Source organism: Acipenser ruthenus, chromosome 25, assembly GCF_902713425.1.
Source record: "Acipenser ruthenus chromosome 25, fAciRut3.2 maternal haplotype, whole genome shotgun sequence".
Classification (NCBI taxonomy): domain Eukaryota; kingdom Metazoa; phylum Chordata; class Actinopteri; order Acipenseriformes; family Acipenseridae; genus Acipenser; species Acipenser ruthenus.
This window is the reverse complement of record NC_081213.1, coordinates 21,603,705-21,628,702: the sequence shown is the minus strand read 5'-3', so window position 1 is coordinate 21,628,702 and position 24,998 is coordinate 21,603,705. Positions and strand designations below refer to the sequence as shown.

Below are 24,998 nucleotides of genomic sequence, written 5' to 3'. Positions count from 1 at the left end.
TTGGGGGTGCTATTATTATTATCGGCTTTTAAATGTTACATAATGCACAATTGACAGCTACCACAGGTCGTGGTTATTTTGTGGTCGCATTGGTTTAGAACTGTGCGAACGTTTCTGTTGTGCTAATTCATTGTGGTACTCGGTTTGAAAATGCGGTTAGGTATAGTTTGACCAGTCTATTATTAATTTCTTAGCAGACGCCCTTATCCAGGGAGACTTACAATTGTTACAGGATATCACATTATTTTTTACATACAATTAGCCATTTATACAGTTGGGTTTTTACTGGAGCAATCTAGGTAAAGTACCTTGCTCAAGGGTACAACAGCAATGTCCCTCACTGGGGATTGACCCCACGACCCTCCGGTCCAGAGCCCTAACCAGTATTCCACACTGCTGCCCTAGACATTACTCACTCTACACATGCTAGTAGTCTGTATGTGTTCAATTATTATTATTTGCGTAGTTATCATGGTGTTGCTCTGGGGGTTAATATTGCATACTAGGTTTAAATACACTATTTTACTGCATTTTTTTTTCACTCACACAATATATGTATCAGAAGCGTTATTGAAAGTAACCAAAGCTACATATTGTTCAATAGGATGCAGGACGTGGTTTTTTATTACGCTGCTTTTATAGATATTAGGATACAGTCCAGAGCCCTCCTCCACTGAGTAATGTTTAGACGTCTGTGCTGAGGCTCTCTGCTCAGTATTCGCCTGCACAATGCCACGGGAGATAAAATACTCGTAAAATGTGAAGTCTGTGTTTAATTTCCTACCCACAATCATGAAGGAAGACTCTGACGTACTTCCACGGGACCGGAGCCGTTTTGCAAGATGAGAATTCACTGCAAGATTGTAGCGATCATTCTCTGTTTTGGAGTTTTGTTACTTTTGTATCATTTTGTAAGGAATGTTGCGGATGAGCCGCAAGTTTCAAAGGAAAACTATGTGCAAACTTCCTCTGGTTTGGGAAACATTGTTTCTGTTGAGTTAGCACAAAAACCTCGTCCGGTGGCTCAAGTTTCACAAAAACAGCCACGTCTGAACAGAAAATCAAGTAAACTACCAAACAGAAGAGGGAGTAATCATGCAAACCCAAGGTAAGATCTAAAGTTGTCGTCTGTTGTTAAAATGTTGAAAACTTTATAGTTCAGTCTGAATTGGCTGCAATTAACTCAGCCATGATGTGCTGGATTAAAACATTATTTACTGCATTTTACTATACGAATAAATAAAATAAAATAAATAAATAAATAAATAAACAAACATCCATGCACATTACCTCAAGGGATTAGTGCGGTGAGTAAACACTGACAAGTCTTTTTGGCATAATCCTTGCAAAGTTCACTACATGCTATTTTAGTCTTACGACTAGTTAATTATAGGATTCGGTATCGTTTACTTAATATTTTCTGTATTTTTTTCCAGTTAAAAATAACACCAGTAAAGGCCTATCTATTTATTCATTCTGGAACTGTACTAGTCTAAGATATGCATCTCATTTTCAAGGACGTCTTTGAAAACTGGCGCAGAATTACAATCACCCATTAGAAAGAGAGTCTTGCATCCTGTTCTGTACCCATAGAGACCAAACGTCAAAAAAAAACATATGGACCTGTGGTCTAAATCTAAAATAGCATTGCAATACAGTTTCACAACTGCCAACCAAACACACAAATAAATGAAGAGTGGTTATATGAGGGAGATTCAGCATGAGATTTTAATTTGCACCAAAGACTGTCACAGGAAGGTACTAACGACATTAAAACCATGATCGAGGAGGACTGCTTAAAGTATAATTACATTTCTATTTATATATAATATTTTTGTCAGACGCAATACCAAAGTGTAGAATGTTCTTACACAAGTAAAAGTACCGGTAAGTTATACAGAAATAGCCTACATCCTGTGCAAATATGTAAACGGAAGATGTGGTGGTAAGACCTTGGCATGCTGGCTTCAACTGTTTCGGTGTAGAGCCACATTCTACACACCTTCTGTCTGACTGTCAAAAGAAAACAATGGCAATTTAAACTAAGGTCACCTTGAGCTGGATTTGTAGTTGGTTAAGTCCGTTATTCATGTTGTAGGCCATGTGATCTATAAAAAAAAAATCCCTAGAACAACTAATGGCATAATTCAGATTAATCAATCAGTCAAGAGATTAGACTGATGACATCACAATTTTTATAATACAGATTTTCACATTTCAGAATACTGTGCTTTTTGGTTTTACATTGCGGAGCAAGCTTTTTTCTTTATTTGGTTTTTAAGAGAATGGAATGATCCTTGTTTTCAAGGAAATTGTGTTTCCTTTTGAAGACTACAAAGATAAATCATGTTACTGCAGCCAAAAATGCTATAAGGCTAATATGCTTAGGGTGTACTGTGTACTGCAAACATGATAATGTTCTGCATCTGTTGTAACATTAATGGAATAGAACAGGGGCATGCAGTTTAAGTTCACCCTTGGGCCCTTTTTAATGCTTCCCATTAAATATAACAATTTAACCCACTGCATTAAGTATCCCTTACAATGTGGTTGTTTTGGTATGTACTTGATTAATTATAAGACAAGTTCTTACTTCTGAAGGGAAAAAAATAAATAAAATAAAAATGTGTGTAACTTATAGTTTATAAAATCTGCATCTCCCTGTTTGAAGTCAGTTTCTGTCACAAATGACAAATGTGACAAGAGGATTCATTGTAGGAGCTTTGTTGTCCAGTGCTGCACACATGATTGGTGTCACAATTCAAAATTCTAAAAAACTCATATCCTAAAGGTTTTCAAATCTCTTGGCAGACGATATTTAGTGGTATAAAACGGATAGAAGCTGTGCTGACCCACACTTCAATTGGTTCTTGGAGTATTACTGGCGTGACAGTCTAAATCTTCTGTTCTCTCATTGCAGTAACTAAGCAGTGTTATCTGAGATACTGCTCTGTTCTTGGTGACCTCCCTTTTTATCTATGCAAATTCGACTCCCAACACAATATGAGGTCACTGTTAAACACAAAGTTGAATTTTAAGGACTTAAGAAAATAATAAAAGCTAGTTAGATTCCATAGATGATAGAACTTTGTCCCAATGACTCAGCAAAAGCTGTCTTAGTAACCCTTTCCTTACACTTACCATTCTAAGAAAACATAAAGCCAAAACAAAAATGTTAAATGAGAAATTTCCTCGAAACTTCTGAACAAAATTCTTTAGAAGTGGAGAGGGAGGGAGAAGTGGGGTTTGAATTTCAGTGCAATAGTTAAGAGAGTTCATAGCTGGGTTTATCAACTGATCAAGTGCATACAGCCACAAAAGCAGGCTTTGACTTCAGACTTGTACAGTTTTATTGTATTTTTGAGATTCCTCTGCAGTATGTATACTGACTGACTGCATAGATGTATTGGTCTCTGATCCCCTACAGAATGAGTTGGGTAATCTAACAAATAATGTTTTTTCTAGACCTGTGAATTTTTCTTCCACATTCTCAATCGCGCATCAAAGCGATAAGTCTTCTCTGTTCTACTTTTAGGAGACTCGGTGAACCAAAGCCTCCCCGTAAGCCAGTTTCTGAGGAATGGATGCACCTGGCCGTGGTGGCCTGTGGGGATCGTGTGGACGAGACACTGACCATGCTGAAATCTGCTCTTCTCTTCAGCATCAAGAAGATCAAATTTCACATCTTTGCTGAGGATTCCCTAAAGCCACAGTTTGAAAAGGGGGTAGGTAGGCTGTGTGTTCAAACTGCTTATTGTAGAGGAATATTTCTAACAAATCTTACATCCACAGAGACAAAATATGAAGTAAACTTGTAATGGGGGACTATGCCCAATATACTGCAGTACTTTTCTTTTAAGGGTTTTTTTTTTTTAAGTTATTGTTTTAAATATTTACCATTTAAACCATATTCTAATAATTTACTGTGTATTTGCATACTACCCAGAGCTGGGGGAAATAAGTTACCAAGATGCTAGTCTTTACTGTTACCTGACTCCATCTTACTACTTGCACAAACAGTAAATGCCTGAAGTTAACATTGATACTATGGCCTACATTTATTATATTTCTTCAAAGCTGGCATTTTTGGTAGCTGTTGGGTTAAGGTCAGGTGCTTCTTTTATACTGGTAGTAATGTTGCATGTAGAATTGTTGATGCCTATGCCCCATTTAGCCTGGCATATTGAGTGTATTAATGGTCTAACCAATGGTTTTCTTTCAGCACTGGTTGGCTGAGCAACATCATGCCGTTGGACCCCTAGAGTTGTGTATGCCTGCTACATAAGTGTGTCAGTTTGAATGTATTTAATGTTAATGTTCCAACACATTTTTCTTTTTTTTGTTCCAGCTGAACAAGTGGCCTCATCCATTTACGTTAAAGTTTCAGTACAGCATCTACTCAATCACGTTTTCAGTGGGGAATGCCCAGGAATGGAAAAAATTATTCAAGCCTTGTGCAGCACAGCGACTCTTTCTTCCGGTAGGACACTTTCCTCACTGTGAAAATCCCATTTTCAACTTTTTCTGTCAATTTCTGTGTTGCACCATCAGCTTAGTTCCGCCCTTGCTGGGGATCTTTATTGTCCAAAAGTAGGCAGGTCCTTATATCTAATGCAAAAGGCTCTTCCTCTAACGGGACAGTGTCATTGAAAACACCCAATTCAAACGGAGGTTAGACTCCACCTTGGAAGCACTCCTTGGTTACTTGTATTGAAATCGATGTCATGTACTTGCTGAGAAGTCATCCAGAAGGTGCAATGCATGTCTTTTTGTCACTTTAACTGGCAGGTGATCCTGAAGGAGGTGGACTCTCTGCTGTATGTGGACACTGACGTTCTCTTCCTCAGACCGATGGATGACATTTGGAGCTTTCTCAAAGAGTTCAATACAACTCAGCTAGCAGCAATGGCACCCGAACATGAAATACCAAAGATTGGTTGGTATAGTCGATTCGCACGTCATCCTTTTTATGGAAAGACAGGGGTGAATTCGGGGGTGATGCTGATGAATCTCACTCGGATAAGAAACACCATGTTTAAGGTAGGCAGTAATAATATAGGTAGGCACTTGGGACACTTTGATTTTGTAATATGAGAAATCCTACAATGGTGCCCAATAAGATAAAAAGTGTAAATTGATAATGTTACCTGTTGATGTTTTACCATCCAGAATAGCATGATCCCGAGTGGGCTGGCCTGGGAGGATCTCCTGCACCCTCTGTATCAAAAGTACAAGAATCATATCACCTGGGGAGACCAGGACTTGTTGAATATCATATTCCATTATAATCCAGGTACATGTATGGGCATCTTGTTGGAAGATTTGTTAAAGCAGGGATGGTAATCAGGCAGTCATTGCAAAGCAAGTTGACTTAAAGTTATAATTAATGTTAATAGGTTCAAAGGACTGAGAAACATTATGTACCATACTTTACAGTATAAGTGCACTAGAAACCTAGGTATTTAATGTCCACATGTTCATACTATTTGAATGTCTTACCTGTTTAAAATCATGTTATTTGTGTTCATTGTTTCTGCTTCAACCTTTTTGAATAGAGATTTAGAAACTCACCGTTGTAGAAGGGGCTGAAATTGCACACCCCTTGTGGTTATTTCCAAAACCACCTTGCTTCTGAAATGCAGAAGTTAGGAGTTTTTTTTACAAGCAGAGCCAATGGTTGAAAAGGGTCATTTTGATAAGTAAGTAAGCCCAGTAAATCTAAGCAGAAACAGCAATAGAGAATTACTCTTAACACACTGGTAAGAAATTAAATATTTTGAAAATGTAAATGATATAAAGTATCTGATTAGCACCCCTTTTCTAAATGCATCTACTGTAACTTAGGTAGCATTCCTAATTTAAAAAAAACACTGTCATAGATTATAAGGTATGTTTTTTTTTTTTTTTTTTTGAATACGTTTGGCAGCATGAACAGTGTTTAATCCTGTTTTTCTAACTGAGAGGTGTATTGGTGACAGATTTACACCTCATTTACATACTGAAGACCCCCACACCGCACATGTGTGATTGTGATAACCGCAGGTGCTGATTACTAGGCAGTGTTATCAAACCTTTGGTGCCAGGCTGGGTTTTGGCAGCCATTACCTTGTGCCTGGGAGTGATGCATGTTGGGATTTAATTAAGACACTTATTTCAAGTTCAGATAACAGTGAGTGACAATGAATGATAACCAGAAGAGCAACCCATTCTAAAAGAAAAGAAAATAAATAATAATTTATATTTGGCACTGGATATGTAGTTGATGTAATTCACTGTGGCAAAGTGTGAAATCTCAAATTTTTCTTGCTGAAATTTTTTTTTTATGCAATTGGTTGCATAAAGAGTTACTGTGAGGTGGTGAGGATCCTCTTTCTGTTTTCTTTTAGCCCTTCTGCTTTTTAAAAATAAAAATCTGTCCTTAGGATGTTATAGTGGTATTTATTGATTTACTTTAATGTTAATAGAACTACTGTATGTAGTGTTTCTGATTTGTTTTTTGTTTTTCATTTGCCTAATGGTGATATGTATTCTTATCATTCTATTGTGCTTTATTTTAATCCTCAGAGTGCCTTTATTCATTCCCCTGTCAGTGGAACTACAGACCAGACCACTGTATGTACGGAAGTAACTGCCCTGGGGCAGAGGAGGAAGGAGTGTCTATTCTCCATGGAAACCGTGGGGTTTACCATGACGACAAACAGCCAGCCTTTAAAGCGGTGTATGAGGCAATACATGATGTGAGTAAACATATTGAATACTGACAGTCAAACTGCCAGAACAGCAGGGCTCTTAAATTAACCTCCATTTGGCAGGGTTATAAATTATTTGAGAAAATAATCCCATGTCTCTGAGTTTAAACACTTAACCTCCAATTTTTTTTGACATAGTAGTAAACTGTTAAGGTATAACAATGAGCTATCTGTGATTTGCAAAGCTTCCTGCACCACGTTATATAAGGATTAGTAATGGTATTATTATTATTATTATTTATTTCTTAGCAGACGCCCTTATCCAGGGCGACTTACAATTGTTACAAGATATCACATTATACATTATTTCACATTATACAGATATCACATTATTTTTACATACAATTACCCATTTATACAGTTGGGTTTTTTTTTACTGGAGCAATCTAGGTAAAGTACCTTGCTCAAGGGTACAACAGCAGTGTCCCCCACTGGGGATTGAACCCACAACCCTCTGGTCAAGAGTCCAGAGCCCTAACCACTACTCCACACTGCTTGTTTTGGCCCAATTGTACAGTATTAGTAATAGAAGATTATTGATGGAAGGGGACCAACAGGATTTTTTTTTTTAACTGGATGGATTCTAAAGTTAACCAAGTTATAATAAAGTGAGAAATATTAATTGGAGCTACCCCAGACTTAAAGTGTAACTCTGTATAATAAAAAAAATATATTGACTATTGATTTGTGTTATTTTTAACATTAGTATTATATGGAGCAAATTAAATTAACTTAATTATTAATGGCACAGTCAATTTGTTATCTGTAATCTAATTGTTTTACTAATTCCAGGCCTACACCACTGAATAAGGTATGGACATGTTAATAACCAAACCGTCTTTTAAATCTTAATTTTCGTTTTCTTTGTTTTTAGTATCCTTTTGAAGATAACTTGTTCCAGTCGATGTTCTATCCTCTCCAAACAAAGTTTCTGGAAACTGTGAATACATTGTGTGGTCGGATTCCACAGGTGTTTCTGAAACAGGTTGAGAAGACAATGAGGAAAGTGTACGAGCAACGTGTAATTGTCCACCTGAAACACCCTCAGAACTGAAAGGACTTTCCAGACTTTTCTACACAAATGGCAAGCAAAAGCAAAGGCATGTTGTTTTCAAAGCCTGCAAACAAAGACATCTGCTTAAGCTCAGAATGGAACCACTTAGTCCTCACTCTCCCAGAGAGGAACTCAAATGGAGTGCAACAAGAAGAAGCCGAAAAAACAGATTTTGTCCGCCCTTTTGCACAAAATCAGTATTTTTCGTACAACACATTGATTTTATTTTCAGGAGATGGTGCCAAGGCAAGGTAATATAAGCAACACTTTCAGCATTTTATAGACCTGAAAAGGTATTTCAAAGCAGTCCATCTTAACAGCACTGGGAATGCTATTGTACAGGCCTTAAGAGCTTTACCACAGGTGTACAGAGAATGGTGTAAGCTACACCATAAGACTGACAAACAAGTGTTTTATTAAATAAATACATTTTTTTCTTTGCAGTTGAGCTACACTGCCAGATTTGGTAATAGAGCACAATAGTGTAACTGCAGAGTGTAAATCTGCTAATAACTCAACAGGTTAACTGTCTCTACTGTACACTTGAGAATTCATATCATTACATCATCTTTAAAAATGGCAGCTTTTTGTATTCCATTACTGGTAATATTGACAGATCTTGCTTTGGTAAACAGTGCAACACTTTGGTGCATGTATTTTATGAAAGAACAAGGAATACCTCTGGAATTTGATGTAATTGTAATTACATAGTGAAGCTGCCACCTGTTGCATGAAACTATTGAGGCTCTGTTCTCAAAACACCAAAAAAAAAAACACATACAAGAAGCCCATCGTATACAATTGTAAGATCTGCTTCAACTGGTGCTAAATTTTAAGTGATAGAGGAGATGCATAATTCATAACTAATACATATGGTGCCATTACTAGAGTATACCTATTTTGGGGGGTGTGGGATAAAACTGGCAACATTCTGTAGCTACTTTAATACTAGCTGTGTGCAATTTAAAAATGTTTGAAATACTATGCTTAGGAATTGTTATATTTTCCAAATTACTTTGTTCAGACAGAAAATCGTATTTAACCTACTGGTAGCTGTTGTGTTCAAATAGCTCGCTTTTAGTCTTTGCGAAATGTGTGCATTTAAATGAAGAAATTTGCAGAATAATTTAAAATATTCTACTTTGGCAGGAATACATGGTCAGACCCAGTGGAAAACCAATAGTTAATAAATAATGCTTTGTTTCCCACTACACTGTGACATTTTCACACTCTCAAAAGCATTCCACATTGTTTCCACAACATTTTTTAAATTACGTGCTATGATAGTATTGCGCATTGCCGGCCTGATACTGTCACAGTGGAGTGACAACACAAGGCCGTCACAGTGTTGTGGAAACAAAGACATTTCAAACAAGGCCCCAGTATTCCATCTAAAACTTTGTTTAATGTGGACTCTTAAAAGTGTTTTAGCTAGAACAAACTAGATTGTATCTTTAAGCTGCTTTGGTAAAAATGTCTGTTAACAAAAAGCTTCCCTGGTTTTGAAATGGATATTTTAGTAACACATGTAAATATTGTGTGATATTTGTTTACACTTGGGAGTGCTCTTATTATTGATATACAACCACAATTGGTGTTGTTCAGAGAGATCACTGTCCTGGACAAACTAAAATACTGCAGGCTGTTTGTTGTCCCTCTCAGTCAATCAATTTGCACAATTTTAGAAACATTTCAGTGTGTCTTACTGCATTTTGCCATCTTCTCAGAAGCACTAGGCAGGCATCTTGCAGCTCAGTTGAAGACCAATTTAGTTTTCAGTGTGCTCTAATATTCATTTTGCTGGTTCTCTGCAAGAGTGTGTTTCATAAAGCATGTACCACAAGCACTTATACGTGAAACTCGCATAATAGGAGCCTGAAAGAAATGAAATCATTTGGTATTTGAAAACCATTACAGCTGACACCAGTATATCTATATTTATATAATGCATACTAAGCAGCTGGAACCTTTTTTATTACTATTTTGTTCATGCATCATTAAATATTTTCGTCAAATGGTCTGTGGGTCATGATAAAGACATTTCTGCTATACAATCTGTGGCAGCAGCATTGCAGCCTTATCAAAGGAAAACTTATGTTCTGTAAAAATACAGTTGCTGTCCTGACTGTCATACAGCTTTAAACCGGATTCAGGCATTAGTTCATTTATATTTGTGCAGTAAAATCTCTGATCTTAAACAATTTTAGGACATCAGTGATCACAATTATTATTAGATGTTATGAATAGGGATATAGGGGTGTGCATACTTACAGCACCTTGCATATTAGTAAGAAGCTATTAACACCTAAAGTCTTATTCCTGGATTGTTTCTTTAATGCTGGTCTGCGATGTGTTTGCAAAATATATATTCATTTTACTGCATTACTTAATATTATGATTTATTTCCAGTGAACGTCATATACATTTTTTTTTTTAAAAAAACAGCTTTTTACAGGATTACCTTAAACACCCATGTTGAAAATATTATCTCTGTGATTCCTGTAAAATGTGTAACTTAACAAAAGAAAGACTGTGATTCCCTTTTTGTGCCACTTATGCTCCAAAGCTGTGACAGAGGTTGAAGATGTTGTTATTAGTGATAAGTAATATTGTCCCCACAGCTAAAGCTACATTGGTAAAATGTAAACAAACTGGACTGTCAGCAGCTTGGCTTTCTGCTAGGTGCTGGGCATAATAAAATACAGGATTCAGGGCGACTTAGAACACATCTCCCAGTATCACTTAATGTTTGGAGCAGTGTTCGTAAGAATTTAGTAATATTTGAAAGAATATGAACATCTCTAATGGACATCAAAATATGCCAAGAAGTAGTTATTGTGTATTAAAAAAAAAACACTGTTGAAGGATTAATTTAAAATAAATCTATATAAAATGTATGAAATAGCCTGAAGCACATAGTGTTAAGAATGCTGAATAACTAATACTATGTAGTTCGCTTGTTCTCCTGCCTAAAATGAGTATATTTATGCTGCCGTATAGTGTTGTGATTTTTTATATGTACATACATTCCATAATGTTGTGATTTAAATGCAGTATTGCTTGTCGTGAATTCTAACTGGAAATATACACAAAAAGGCTAGGTTTTATATTCTTGTGTATTTTGTACTTTTTTTTTTAAATGTGAAATGTGCACAAAACATTTACATCTCCAAAGGAGAACAAACTTAAACTTATTGTCAGTTTTACTTTTGTTAAAACATTTTTTTTTTGTGAAAGCTTTTGTAATAAATATGCATGTCAAGTGTTTTAAATACAGCTGCTGTGTTTCATTGTGTTGCTATGATACTTGCTACATACAATCAAATCCCAATTAATGTATATTGCAGTTGTGCTGCTCTGTTCTGTGCAAAAATTGTATTTTCAACTACTGTTTTACTAGTTCACTTTAACATAATCCTATTTGCATACTTGTAATGCCGATAAATGCTCAATACTGTATTCAAAAGGACACTCTACTACATTGGTAATTATTTATTCAGTATGTATACTGTAACCTTAAATACGATGCACAAAAATATAATATATAGACAGAGAACTTTTTTTTCTATAGATGTCATCCTAAGCAAGACATTCCTAGAAACAGACAGGTGGCTAAGAGCCAGCAAGAAACATAAACTGCTCAGCTCTACACTGCCATAGGCAAAGTTACTACTAATGACAAGAGATTTTATATTCCACTGATACTTTAATTCACATTTATCAAAAGCACATGCTACTATCATGAAGAGGAACATTTAGATAGACAAGAGGTACTAAAATACAGCTACTGTAAATGTACATATTTTAAGCAAGGTAGTTTTAAAAAATGTATCATACTCACCACTTCTGCTTATCTGAAGGTAACATTTACACCAACAGTAATTAGGCCTGCACTATGGGTCTCTATGGGGTGGTTTCACAGACCCAGATTAATACTAATCTCAGACTACCTTACCTAAGGAAGCATTAGGTAGTCCAAAATTAGTGCAAATTGGGGTCTGTGGAACCTGAAGTAAATGCTCCACGTTTGAATTCAATATTAACAATACCCAAACAATGAATCTATTTATTTAAAGCTGCCAGTGGTTTACTTTCTGTCCTTGGCTAAACTAGTTACACATACCGATATGTGCTGTGTGTATGAGCGTTATTTGTGAATGAGTAACTATATGATGCCAAGCGCAACATGTACAATCCATAGAAATATGATACACAATTATGAACTTCAACATACCACCCAGCAGTGAATAACACTATTATTTTAGCAAAACAAATAAATAAAAAATTCTAGCAGACACCGATTTGAAAGTTAGTGTTAACTGGGGATAATGCTATATAACCATCATATGATACTAGTACTGCAAAACAATAGCAGTCTAATCCAAATGTAAACCAGAGAATAATACTGTCGCAGCTGCCTGACTTGCTCTTACCAGCTGCTTGCACAGTGCCATGCCTTTAACCAGTGTAGTAGGACGACGTTATGTGTACATTATGCTGTTTTGCTATGGCTCTGCATAGTTGTCAGTACCATGCTATTCCTTCGGGGGCTCGGACGCACATTACATGCTCCGTGAGTTTGAAGGCAGTAGCCAGTGACGTCACGGGCGCCATATTGAAGTGCTGATTTTTGTCTCCGTCGCCGTAGCTTTCTGTCTGTTTCCTGTTGGAATAAGGGGGAGGTAGATAGAAAAATAGCTTCTACATTTCACACCATAATCATGGAAATCGACACACTTCTAGAGGCTCTGAAAGGTTCATACATGTTTTATAATTCTACCTTTACTTTGCTAAGAAAGAATTATTGTGGCGGGAAATAAGCGACAAGTGTTGTAATGTGTTCAATGTGCCTGTATGTTGTGTGTTCATTTTTCAAACATCATTTTCAAACAAAAGGGTTATTACATTGGTATTTTAAACTTCTGATGACAAAAGTCGTATGCGAGAATAGTTTTGGTTGGTTTAATGCGTTACGTGTGTTATGTTGTTTACTCAATACTGGTTACTGTTTAGCGACTGTAAACTAACATTGTATTACGTAAGGCCGCAATAATAATAATATATTTCTTTATCGGGAAAGTTTATTTTTTTCAGGAAACAGGCAGTAATCTATATATTGTTTTACCATTTCCCTTGTGTATTGCTGTTAACTTTTGAAGCATATTGTACTAAAGGCTAGCTGTAAGACTGTTTTGAATGCTTTGTGTATTTCACTACAATTATTTTTCTCCTGTTTTAATTTTTTCCCTCCAGATTTTGAGAAGGAAGGGAAGAAGGAAGTGTGTCCAGTTTTGGACCAGTTTCTTTGTCATGTCGCAAAAACTGGAGAGACAATGTGAGTCAATCAGAGAAGAGGCCTATTATTTATTCTGGGTAGAATGTGAGAGAGATCTCAGAGACTGTCTGGCTCCACTGGGGGCTGTGGGAACTGCAGTTAGGTTTAAACATGCTATAGCTTGTTCAGTCAGTACGTATAAAAGTATTATAACGGTTTAAATCAAATGTTTATTGTAGAGTATGCACAAAATATAACTTTTAGCAAAACCATTCCTTTCTACATGTAAATAAAAGGGAACCCTATACACTTAAGGACCACAATTTTTACATGAAATAGCCTTTTCTATACACCAGTACCACTTTTATGACAGATTTGTATTGGGGTTGTGTTTTGCCAGTATTCTGGCCATAAGTCTGTGACCCTATATTGATAAATGCTGTTGTGGCTACAAAAATCTAATGTAACTAATCTAAAAACATTTCTTAGTGACTCCATGCACATTCGCTGAGCAAAAAGATTTACATTGCTACATTATGCCAAAGGAGGCAGGCTATTACACTACTCCATGACTTCAATTTGTTTGTAATCTTCACACTATAGATTATTGTAATGCACATGCCTCAACAGCAATGTTGAGGTGTCAGAAAACAACTTATGCCTAAAAGCAAGATTTAGGAATATAGGGTTAATCCAAAGCATTTCTGTGTAAAGGTAGATTAAAAATAGAAATGTTAGTAGAGGTTGGTCCAAATAAGAGGGACTGTGATGCTCAATTTCTGTAATTGAACTAGCAATATTGGTCAAGGTCTGACCTCATACTGGTTATCCTGGTACTATAAACATAAAATGTTCTTGTAAATAAAGAATACAAGTGGATTATAAAGGCTGCATGTAATGTATCTTATATTGGAATGTAAAAACAGCTGTGCAAACAATAATTACATCATTTGCATGAAGGCACAATGAACTGACTTTTAGTGAACTGCAAATTGGGTACGGAGCATGATCTTTTTCCAATACTAAAAAACTAGATCTTCTTTCTTACTACTTATGAAATCTGAATGTTCTAATATTATATTACGGTGGGCATCACTTTGTATAGATTAGTATTATTATTTTAAACTACTGTACAGGTTAATTTGCTCTTAATGTAGACTAAATTGTTGTACTTTGTCAATCCAAAAATAATCTTTATGCTAATACTATTTATATATGTAGTTATTATTAGTATTATTATTAATACTGTAGCTAATTTTGTAAGATTCTCAAATGAAAATAAAATTGTGTATTTAATGGCATACTTGACATAAGCTACTGCACATTTGTGGTTTGTACCTTAACTGAATGCACCACTCAAGCTAAACTGTGTGACATGGAAGTCTGTGACAAAATGTAACCCAAATGTAAAAAACAATATATATCTATAGCCCTAGGGACAATGTGATTTGATATACAGTCCTCCCTCGCTATAAGGCTCTCGATTTATAACACGCCTCGGATATAACGCTCCTACAGCATGTCCCGACTCCCCCAATAGTGATTCATGCAATATTTCTACAGTAAATACAATACCGGTGTTGTTCATACTGTCAACAACTTCTCAGTCTAACTTCCGTTTCTGTCTCCCTTTTGATACAGTATCTGAACTGAAGAAAAGCTGTACTGGCACTTTATAACACAGACATCTTATTCAGTATTCGTTTTACAACAAAATAAATATTAGGCCTATTACGTGGTTATCTTTCCTAATGTATTTACTTTTTTGTTGCGAGAGGAGCTGCAGTTTTCTCCGGGAGACGAGACGCTTCAGCTTTGCTTCAGCCCCGCTCCGGCAGCCGAACCTGGGGCAAGCCCATTCCCTCTAACCCTCGCACGACCCGCTCTCCTTCTCGCACTTGGTTTGCCAGGCTATTTATAGTTTAAAAACTGCTAAAATGATCCACGAGAAGGAATGCTACCTTTTTTTTGTAAAAAATATAGCGTTGATTACATGGTGCTTTATGCATGATTAATTCACAGAAAGTTACATTTTTGTATCAGTATATGTGCATTATAGAGGGAGTTATTTTATTATGTATTTTAGTCAGATGTGTGTTATGTGTTCCGCGGCGCACCCCACCCCATCCCCCGTTTGTAACGCTCCGGTTATAACGCTCATATTGTGTGTCCCCCGAGACACGCGTTGTAGCGAGGGAGCACTGTGATGAACTTGCATCAAAAGTATTCAAAAGTTTATTTTTGAAAGCTCAATGGATACCTTGCCAAACTTTCTGACTAACAAAAATCTAGTAAAGTTGTTTATCTTACTATGTTAGATATCTTCTCATATTTCAATAATTATATCATTTGTTTTCTGTTTTGTGTAAACCACTGAATGATTTCAATGCATACAGATTATGATATTGGTTTTAGTCTTTTGTTAAATACCTACACCATTTCTATTTTTCCACATTCAGTTGTTCTCGCACAGATGAAGAACGAGGAACTTGTCCTGAACAAGCTTGGTAACTAAATATTTTACCTAAAGAATGTTTTAGTTTGTAGAGTTTTAGATGTATCTTTTTTTGGCCTGCTTTTTTAATTCCACAACATATTTGGGTGCCAAGTTTAATATGGATGGCTGACTTGGTGGTCCAGTGGTTAAAGAAAGGGGCTTGATACCAGGCGGTCCCCACTCAGCTACTGACTCACTGTGTGTGACCCTGAGCAAGGCACTTAACTTCTTTGTGCGCCGTCTTTCAGATGAGACATAAAACCAAGGTCCTATTTGTAAGTGACGGCAGCAGTTGTTGGTGCATATTTTACCCCCTAGTCTAAGTCGTTTTGGATAAAAGCATCTGCTAAATGACTCCATAATAATAATAATATCAAATAAGTTGAATGTCTACAGTTTCATACTAGCTGTCTTTAAAACACATTTCTGAACACAAACTTGTTTATAATATGAAGATAATTTTATTATATTGTAAAAAGTTAATTACGTTGTAAATTTAGTGGTTGGATTTAAGTGTTGCATGTGTAACACAAAAGCTTGTGCACATATGATGCAAATTAGTGAACACAGCATACACCCTAGTGTACTATATAAAAACTCTACTTTTGCCTGGGCTTGTAATAGAAGCTGCTGAATGTTAACATCCTGAATTTTTTTAACTAAATGCTCAAGTACAAGTAAAAAAAAAAAAAAAAAAAATACTCCTGAAGTTTTTGCAGTGTCAACATTTTTGGAAAAGCACAACGTGGAAAGGGAGGGGGAGTATATCATAAACTTTAAACACTACTGATGGTACAAATGTTTTTATCACAAGTCTGATAGGCCTAATATACAGTGACCATTTTAATCAATTTTATGATTTGTAAAACCACACATTTTTGTAAATCTGTAACTTAAGAATGATTGAGTCGCGCTATGTGACACTATAGGTCTGTTTTACACTTGCACAAATATTCTGGAATGAGCGGCCAAGAGGACGTATTGAGGAAGATTTTGCTGGTGTAAACGCAACGGAACACATCCTTATTCTGTCAAATTGGGATTAGATATTGGCACAGCCTGAATATTTGCTAGTGTAACCACGCTGAGGACACGTTCCGGAACAATTTGAGAGAATTCCCAGCAGGCACTGCACCCAAGCCAGCTACATCCTCACCTTGCTGCCTTCCTTTGATTAACTAGGTGGTAGCGTTAAATACAGTGATTTTAAATAGTCACTGCGTTATACATTACACTAACATAGTAAAAGTAAAATAAGATTAAATGTATGTTGCTTACCTTTCCAAAAGCTTTTCTAATCCTCTTCAACGTCCACCGCAAGCACTTCATATGATGGCGCCCGTTATTACACCAGTGTCAGATGTCTTCACCTTGCATAGTGCGCATGCTCATATTCTCTTCTCCTGAGAGAAGTACCCCCTGCTGTTTCATACAAGTGTAAGTGCAGCCTTCTGGAACAGTTTTCTAAACAATTCTGGAACACAGTAAGACTGGAAAGGTTTAAATGCAGCGTGCCATACCACGATTGGCATCTGAAACCTTTTTGTAATTTGATTTTGGGTTGTTTAGCGCAATGGATTGCTGTCTGATTGGTTTGGTTTTCAAAATGACTGTAGAGCGCTATCATTGTTTGTTTATGTCCTAACGATTGCATCCTAATAGAGGTCACTCCTTTAAGGAAATTAATCGACAGTCCACACACTGACATCTCCCAATTCCTGACATTGAAAGCAGTTTTGTATTTGGTTGTTAGAACACTTGATAGTTAAAATTAATTTATGTTCTTGTTGAAATGAAACTGTCAATTTAATAAAGTCTTTAAATTCCTGTTAAATATCCCATAATTTTCTTTTTCTCTATTCAGTTCTCACACCAATGAAGAAAAGGGAATTTGTTCTGAACAAGCGTGGTAATTAAATATTATACCTAGGTTTTGATGTTTTGTACCCTTGAAATACTATAGTTGGGTACAGTTTTCTGTTTGAATTGCATTGAATTCCCAGCAAATACTCAGCTGGTCCCTTTAACAGGGAAGACTGAAGACTACACATGGTAAATGACACTTGACTTGGAACGGATTGCTTTTTTTTGGTTGGAAAATGTTCATAAATGATGGATGTAAGCATGCACAAAGAGGTTTAAAGATCAAAATGAGATTGTTCACACTGATTTTTAGGAAATGTAGGTTTTGACACACATTGCAATTCCTTTTTTTTTTTTTTTTTTTTATTCTTTCCCATCAGAAGGGCCACTTGTTAAGTCTAGGTACATTTGTCAAACTTTAATTTTAAACACAGCTTGGACTAAATGTGAGGTACTGAGAAATAATGGTAGTCAGTTAGCATTTTGTGACAAAAAAATAATTAGGAAATTAGTCATTCTGGTTTTGAGGTATTGATTTATAATTTACTAAATTGCTTTTGGGGTCTTAATTAACCTTCCTTGCTCATGTATTTCTACAGTATATCATTTTATGTTTTTCATGTTGGCAAGTATCACTGGTTTTTAACGTCTGACGAAACAAGTCTGGTAATCCCACTACTGGTTGAAATGTGTGATAGAAATCCATGTGGAAGCATCACTGGGCACAAGTAGTGTGGGAAGCTGTATGCTACGCTGGTGTGGCACAGACATCTGTGTGAAGGACCAGTCCCTTACACAATTAGAATTTTGGGGAGGCAGCCACAGGAACGATTCTTTGTCTTGCTGTGCCTTGCAGAATTTGAGATTGAAGAGGGGTAGTTGAATAACGTTTCTGGACTGATTTCTTATCCATTTTATATTACATGGTCATGGTGAGAAACTGCAACTTTATTCTTCTGGAGTGAAGAAAAGCTGTGAATTCGTGCTGCAGCCTGTGCATGGTAGTCACAGTGTAGTGGGTTATTTTGCTGCATCGGTGTTGGGATGCATTTCTGTTTAAATATATGGATGGATCCTATGTCTGTAGGACCATCGGGGAGGTCAAGGAGCAGTATAATTTAGAGGTGCCAGCTACAACCTGGAATCAGGAAATTATGTATGTTGAACTTTTTGAAGCAGTCACTTTTGAAATGAGGACTACTGTACCAAAAACAAAAATGTCTAGTTTATTATTTATTGTTTTCTTTTTTTATACAAAGACTGGTTTCATTTTGTTACCAGTCACTATTCCGCTTTTAACTATACTATTGCCATTTGCGGCAGCTCCATTGCTGATGGTCTGCCATATTTCTGTAGGTGAAAATAGTGGATATGAATGTGAAGGTTGTATTTTGTTCAAGAGCAGCTATGTACTGAATGATTTATTTTATTTTTTTAATATCAACTTAACCCTGTCTTTGGAGGAGAGAAAACAAAGACAAGCCGAGTCCGGCCGTAGTTTGAAAACTCCTTTGTAATCCATAAAAGTACTGATTTACGGGTTAAGTACCACAAACATGGCTAATGCATATGTGTGGGTTTGGCGGTCTGAATGTCTAAGCAATGCATAGTTTTCTAGTGTATTTTAACAAAGGCTTAAATGCATTCCCAATGAGCATCACAGAACAAAGATTTAGTGTTTGACTTGTTCAAGTCGTCTCACTGTCTGTTGATGGCTATAAAGAGAAAATAATGTATCCCTTGCTGGGGTGGAATGTAGTGGAGGCGTCTGTGTAGGTCACAGGGACTTTCCTGATCCTCTCTCATTTTGTTACAGCTGTGGTGGGGGATGTGTGTAGTAAAATACTTTTCATATTCATCTGATAAATCTTGGACTTTTGTAGCTGTAATTTCACACACACACTTCCTAATTTTAGATATTTAAATAAGTTACTGAAAGGGTTCATTTATATATATATATATATATAATTAAATAAATTGCTTTGCTTTTTATTGCTCTGACGAATACGTATTTCTGATTGCAACGGTGTTGTAAATATATACAGTACTGTACGTTTATTTTGATGGTGACTGTTTGTTTTTTTATTTCCTTCTCTCCAGGATTCAATGGTCGCAGTTCAAAAGCTACTTCCTGTTTAAACTTGAGAAGGTGATGGATGATTTTAGAGCCTCAGCCCCTGAACAACGAGGACCTGCTAACCCTAATGTGGAATACATTCCCTTTGAGAAAATGAAGGAACGGATACTTAAAATCGTAGATGGATATAATGGGTACGTTTATAGGACCAATTCCACCTTTATTCTCTTCAAGTAAAATGTAGAGCCCCGTGTTTTTGCCACAACTGAATCGACGCCGTAATTTATGTATTCTGGTGACAGTTATCTGAAGCTTGAGCTGTAACCTACACTATTCAGACTCGATCAGTCGTGTATGGATAACATTGTCGTTAGATAGGATTTCTTAACTAATGTTAGGATAGGATGAGGCACTTGGGAAATTGTAGAAAAAAAACTTGTAGAAACTGCTGCCTTAGGAAATGCTTTTGTAGTACCAATTTACGAAAAATCCTATCCTAGGCATGAAAGATACGATAGGAAAGCAAGTTAGGAAATTGTTCTGTAATACTGCCCCAGGGTTTTTCCTTTATTTGTTTACATGTATTAATATGTTTTCTGTTTTAGAATCTTTGATGCATTAAATTTGACACTCATTAAATTATCTGGAATGTAAATTTGTCATATAGTGAAATAGCGCCATCTGCTGTGGTTAATAAAGTATGAGTTATGGGCCTATCCACTTACAGTAGTAAAACCCCAAGTTTACTGTTAGTGAGTGTTTCATTTGTATGTACTGTCAGGAAGAATAATCAAGGACTATGTTTATTTAGATGGAAAGATCTCTGAAGACTTTAATATGCACAGTTGACATACTTTGTCTACTGCCATTTAATATGCTAGTTATTTAATATACTCAAAACCCTACTTATTCAATTCTAATGTCCCCTTTTTATAAGTATTAGAAATGTATTTCCTGGGGTATTAATTGTATTCTTGAATCTGTTGCAATGTGTATCTATAAATAAAGCATTGTTTTTTTTCTTCTGTCAATTTCAGAATTCCCTTTACTATTCAGCGACTCTGTGAATTACTTACTGATCCTAAGAGGAATTATGCAGGGACAGACAAATTTCTCAGAGGTGTAGAAAAGGTAAGCATGATTAAATCATTGTTGTGGAAGTGATGCTCTTTGAAGAATCGAGATCCAACACATGCATTTATGGATACATTTCTCATACATTTAATCTGCCCTTGCATTAGCACTTTTAAATAGCCTAATACTTGATAGAATATTTGTTGTCAGTATTGATTTCAAAAAGACAAAAGCATACAAAAGAAAGGTACCATCAGTATCTTAATAACACTTTTTTTTTTCTTAGAATGTCATGGTTGTCAGCTGTGTTTATCCAACATCAGAGTAAGTAAACTAAAAAATAAATAAATAAATGTTCAGCAATTTTAGAATATATTACATTTGTTCATGTCCTATGCCTTACAATAAATGATGCATGGTTACATGTACTCTTAGCTTAGATACATGTTTACTCTGTACAAAATACTCCTGACTGTTGCAGTAATGTACATTTTAAAATCATTATGCAAATCTATGCGTATGAAAAAGGGAGGGAGGTTACCTCCTGTTGATTTTGCGCAATGTGCAAAAATCTTTGTTGACCAAAGGGCATGAATTGACTGCAGAAAGTTGTGTGCAGTTAACAGCTGGAGTTTTTTTGGCAGTGTTATTTTCTGCATCTTCTGTAGTTGAAGATTTCAGATGGTACAATCATTTAGTTATGAGTATCACGAAATAACAATTCAGTTGATTTCCTTTTGTAATTCAGTTCCATTCTCTTTTTTAGGAAAAATGGTTCCAGTAGTTTGAACAGAATGAATGGAGTTATGTTTCCTGGTAATTCTCCTGGGTATTCAGACAGGTAAGACTGTCAAATCATTTGAGGGAAAGTGTGGCAAAAGTGTCGAACTGCCTTTGGCAAAAGTGAAGATCTTGTATTAACTGTGTTAACTCTGGAGTTTGCGTAATTATTATATTTATGCTGATGTATATTCTGTAGTAACTTATTGTAATTGTTTTTCAGAACCAATGTAAACGGGCCTGGAACACCAAGACCAATGATTAGACCAAAGCTCTCGTTATCAAGTCCTTTAGCAACAAATGGTTTACCTGACAGTACGGAAAATAAAGAACCTACAGTAGAGCAGACAGAGGAAAAGACTCATGGGTAAAGATTTAATGTAAAAAAATAAATAAATAAACTGCTTAAATCTCTTCAATAAAATATGCTGCCTTAAAGCTGTTGTCATACTTATTGACATTACACTTTCTGTATTTGATTGTTGTTTGCCACAGTGGTTTAGCATATCCGATAAAAGCATACCTTTTCTAACTGCTATTTTTCAAGACTGCTAACTAAATAAAAATGCTTTTCTTTTCAAAGTGAATCTTCAACAGAAGAGGAAGGTGCTCTGGGCAGCCCAGTTAAAAATAAACACCTTGAGGAAGAGGACCCTATGGAGGCTGAGGGTCATGAGGTAAAAAGGCTGAAGTTTGACAAAGAGGAAGAAGAGAAGGAACCTCCCCAAGCTGCACCCAGTGAAAGCTCTTCTGAAATGCCAGAGGAAGCTGAAACGTCTTCAGCTGATCAAGAGGGGGAGAAGGAGAGCAGTCAGTGTGCAGACCAACAAGGGTTACAAGAGGAAGGTAATAAATTCATTTTAAGAGTTTATACTGTTGAAAAGATTACAATTGAAAATGCTGACTTCATAATGTACATTGTAAGCACATACCTTATTAATCTTGGTGTTTTTATATTTTCAGAGCCTTCAAGCACGCAGACTAAAACCCCAGATGGGGCAGCCAGTGATGAGAAAGTTCAGAGTGAAGTCTCTGCTGGCACTGAAGATTCTACGGAGGAAAGTAATCAAATGGACCAGTCAGAGGAGCAGACTCAGCCAGAGAAGGATTTGAGCACTGGAGCCGGGGAAACCAGTGAGAATACTGCCCCTGTCAGTAGCACCAGTGAAGAATGCAGTGCGAATGAAGAACCAGGGACAACTTCATCTGCTGAAACTTCCGAAATTCCATCGGAGAGTGCAATGGAAAATGGCACTGAAGCTACAGATACTGCAGAAGAACCTATGGAACAAGACTAATTCTAGAATATTTTTGGTGCAGTATTTTCCTTGAGGCGCTGATTTTACACTGTAAAAAATATATGTAATAAAAGTGGACATTTAGCTTTTCAAAAGAGAAGGTTCTCCATGACTTCTCAAAGGAGTTAAAACCTGGAAGAGTTGCTCATCCTAAGTACTGTGAATACCAGCTCCTTCAGATCAGGCTTACCGCTGACATTCTTGTTTTGGTCAAATCAGTGGTTTGTGTATAGATTTTTATTTAGAATAAAGTTTTTAAACTGGAAGGTTATAATTATAATTGACAACTTTTTGGATCTCATTACATTTAGTTATACAAGCTTTTGTCTGGTTTTCTGACTTTTGTGGCAGGTTTTTCATACTTCAATGTTCTTTCAACATTTAAACACATTTTAGGGTTTCATTTTAGAATTCCAAATTTCATTTTTAATACTCTTAACATTGTTAGAATGGTGCAGTTCATACAATCCTTTCTTTTCCTGTCTCCAAGGTGTACTTTTCTAAAACTGTACAAGCCAGGGTTTCAATATCTCCGTCTCATAAAACCTAACCTATGTGAAACCCTAAAATCAACAATGTGTTGAATTGCCAGGTTTAAAACACATTCCAAGAAAGCAAGTCAAACTGTTCACCACATATACATTGAGGTGCCTGTATCAGTGGGTTTCAGTTAGCTACAGGAGAGTGGTTAATGTGAGGGACTGAGCTAATTACAAGCTGTTTGACTGAAGCTTTGATTTAAAGAATGAATGCCTTTTCTAGCAAATGTAATTGCACCGATTAGAAAAAAAAACTCTGAAGTTATTAACTCACATTTTTCAAATGGTGTGACTATGTAAGTCGGCTATTCTAAAATTATTTATGTATGCAGAGGTCATTTCTTAGACATACCACGGACTGTATTGGAAGAGCAATCTAGCATGTTAACATTATGTTGTAAAAAAAGCCCAATACAAAATATATAATTTTAGGGGTGTATTGAACCACCGTAATTTATATACAATTTTGAACTGAATTATTTTTTGAACATACTACTTTGACAGCCAGTGGTTGTTTCATATTTGAAGACCAGCTCAAAGCACAAATACTGCTTCAGTCTCCAGATATTTTCAGCGTACAACCCACTTTGTATATTCCACGTCCCGTCAGCTACAACACTTGTTACAATTACTGGCTGTCAAGTTTGTACCTGTTTCTGCAACTGTACTTTTTGATATATTTAGAATTTTTAAATTTCTGTAAAGTAGATTTTGTAGATTGTAATAAGTGTTCACGGCCTTTGTGAAACGGTATACAATTGTATAATTTCTGTGTGTAAACTGAATGCTTGGGCTTTCAATACAGTATTCATATAAAGCAATAAATGTTAAAGTTATAAATTTGGGTATGCTTTATTTGTATCAGTGACACAACTATTTTACTTTTGGCAGCAATAAAAGCTTTTAAATAATTTGTTCTGTGTCTCCCCTCCTAACCGTAGCATTTGAATGTATATATATATATTTTTATGTAACCAGTATTTTGGTTTGGGAAATTTAACTTTAAAGCTTGTTATGGTCTATAGAGTAACTGCTGCTTTGCTTTGAAAACACCAGCTATGGAAGCCAGCAAACACCATTTGTATAAGCTAAATTAAATAATGCTGTAGTCTTCCAGATATAGTGTGCACATAACTGAGCTGCTTTGGGTTACAGTGAATTGCTTGTACAGTATATTACATTAGCAAAAACACTAATATGCTATATTGCATTCTTTATCCCTATATAACATGCAATCTATATAGCATGGAGAACAGGATGATGGAAGCAAATGATTACTTAATAAATCCAATAATATTATTTTAATCTGCCATTAAAATACAATTATGCTTTCTGCATTAATTCAAAATAAGTTAAATTGGATTATGTATGATGTTTACATTGAACACTACTTTTCTGCTAATGGGAAATAAAGTTTACATCCATAGAACATAAACAGTACTCTGAAAGTGAACCTTTTCAGTGTGTCAATTAATAGTCCATTAATAGAATGTATACTTGAGTGTTTATGTTGGATTGTATTGCAATGTACTTAAGTCTTTAAAATTAATATGATGTCTGTTGGTTTAATTTATATTGAAATTTGCTTCTACTCTCAAAGGAAATAAATCTGGATTTTCCAAATCCCAGTTATGGAGTACGTCATGGGCAGCCATTTAACTGTAGTCTTTGAATGCCCATCTCTTAGGAAATAAGATAGGGTCAATAGGGAATTGGCTACAGCTTGAAATAAAATGAGTAGTAATTTGATATGGATAAGCAAATGCTAGAGATTAAGGGGCTGAATCCTTCA

The 24,998-nt window shown here is 35.9% G+C and overlaps 2 protein-coding genes across 4 annotated transcripts; both read left to right on the top strand.

The window, feature by feature from the left end:
• Positions 1 to 576: 576 nt before the first annotated feature.
• On the top strand, positions 577 to 11,079 carry LOC117413619 (glucoside xylosyltransferase 2-like). Its single transcript, XM_034022832.3, has 7 exons — positions 577 to 1,108; positions 3,536 to 3,725; positions 4,349 to 4,480; positions 4,789 to 5,040; positions 5,170 to 5,293; positions 6,565 to 6,737; positions 7,624 to 11,079. The coding sequence occupies exons 1-7, from the start codon at positions 843 to 845 to the stop codon at positions 7,801 to 7,803; spliced, it is 1,317 nt and encodes a 438-aa protein (XP_033878723.1). The 5' UTR covers positions 577 to 842; the 3' UTR covers positions 7,804 to 11,079.
• A 1,260-nt stretch (positions 11,080 to 12,339) lies between these two features.
• Positions 12,340 to 24,117, top strand: LOC117414164 (serine/threonine-protein phosphatase 4 regulatory subunit 2-like). Of its 3 annotated transcripts, XM_034023932.3 has the most exons (11): positions 12,340 to 12,558; positions 13,057 to 13,138; positions 15,538 to 15,585; positions 17,440 to 17,484; positions 19,539 to 19,709; positions 20,553 to 20,646; positions 20,876 to 20,913; positions 21,356 to 21,430; positions 21,593 to 21,736; positions 21,953 to 22,215; positions 22,333 to 24,117. In XM_034023932.3, the coding sequence occupies exons 1-11, from the start codon at positions 12,525 to 12,527 to the stop codon at positions 22,665 to 22,667; spliced, it is 1,329 nt and encodes a 442-aa protein (XP_033879823.3). In that variant the 5' UTR covers positions 12,340 to 12,524; the 3' UTR covers positions 22,668 to 24,117. The 3 variants fall into 3 exon arrangements, with proteins under 3 accessions (XP_033879823.3, XP_033879824.3, XP_033879826.3); XM_034023933.3 differs by lacking the exon at positions 17,440 to 17,484 and having other exon boundaries at positions 12,341 to 12,558; XM_034023935.3 differs by lacking the exons at positions 15,538 to 15,585; positions 17,440 to 17,484 and having other exon boundaries at positions 12,341 to 12,558.
• The last annotated feature ends 881 nt before the right edge of the window (positions 24,118 to 24,998 follow it).

Coding starts and splice junctions, on each gene's coding strand:
- LOC117413619 (XM_034022832.3), top strand. CDS start 843: ATGAGAATTCACTGCAAGATTGTAGCGATCATTCTCTGTTTTGGAGTT. Junction 3,726..4,348: donor AGCCACAGTTTGAAAAGGGG/GTAGGTAGGCTG, acceptor TTTTTGTTCCAG/CTGAACAAGTGGCCTCATCC. Junction 4,481..4,788: donor CACAGCGACTCTTTCTTCCG/GTAGGACACTTT, acceptor TTTAACTGGCAG/GTGATCCTGAAGGAGGTGGA.
- LOC117414164 (XM_034023932.3), top strand. CDS start 12,525: ATGGAAATCGACACACTTCTAGAGGCTCTGAAAG. Junction 15,586..17,439: donor ACTTGTCCTGAACAAGCTTG/GTAACTAAATAT, acceptor TTCTCTATTCAG/TTCTCACACCAATGAAGAAA. Junction 19,710..20,552: donor ATCGTAGATGGATATAATGG/GTACGTTTATAG, acceptor TGTCAATTTCAG/AATTCCCTTTACTATTCAGC.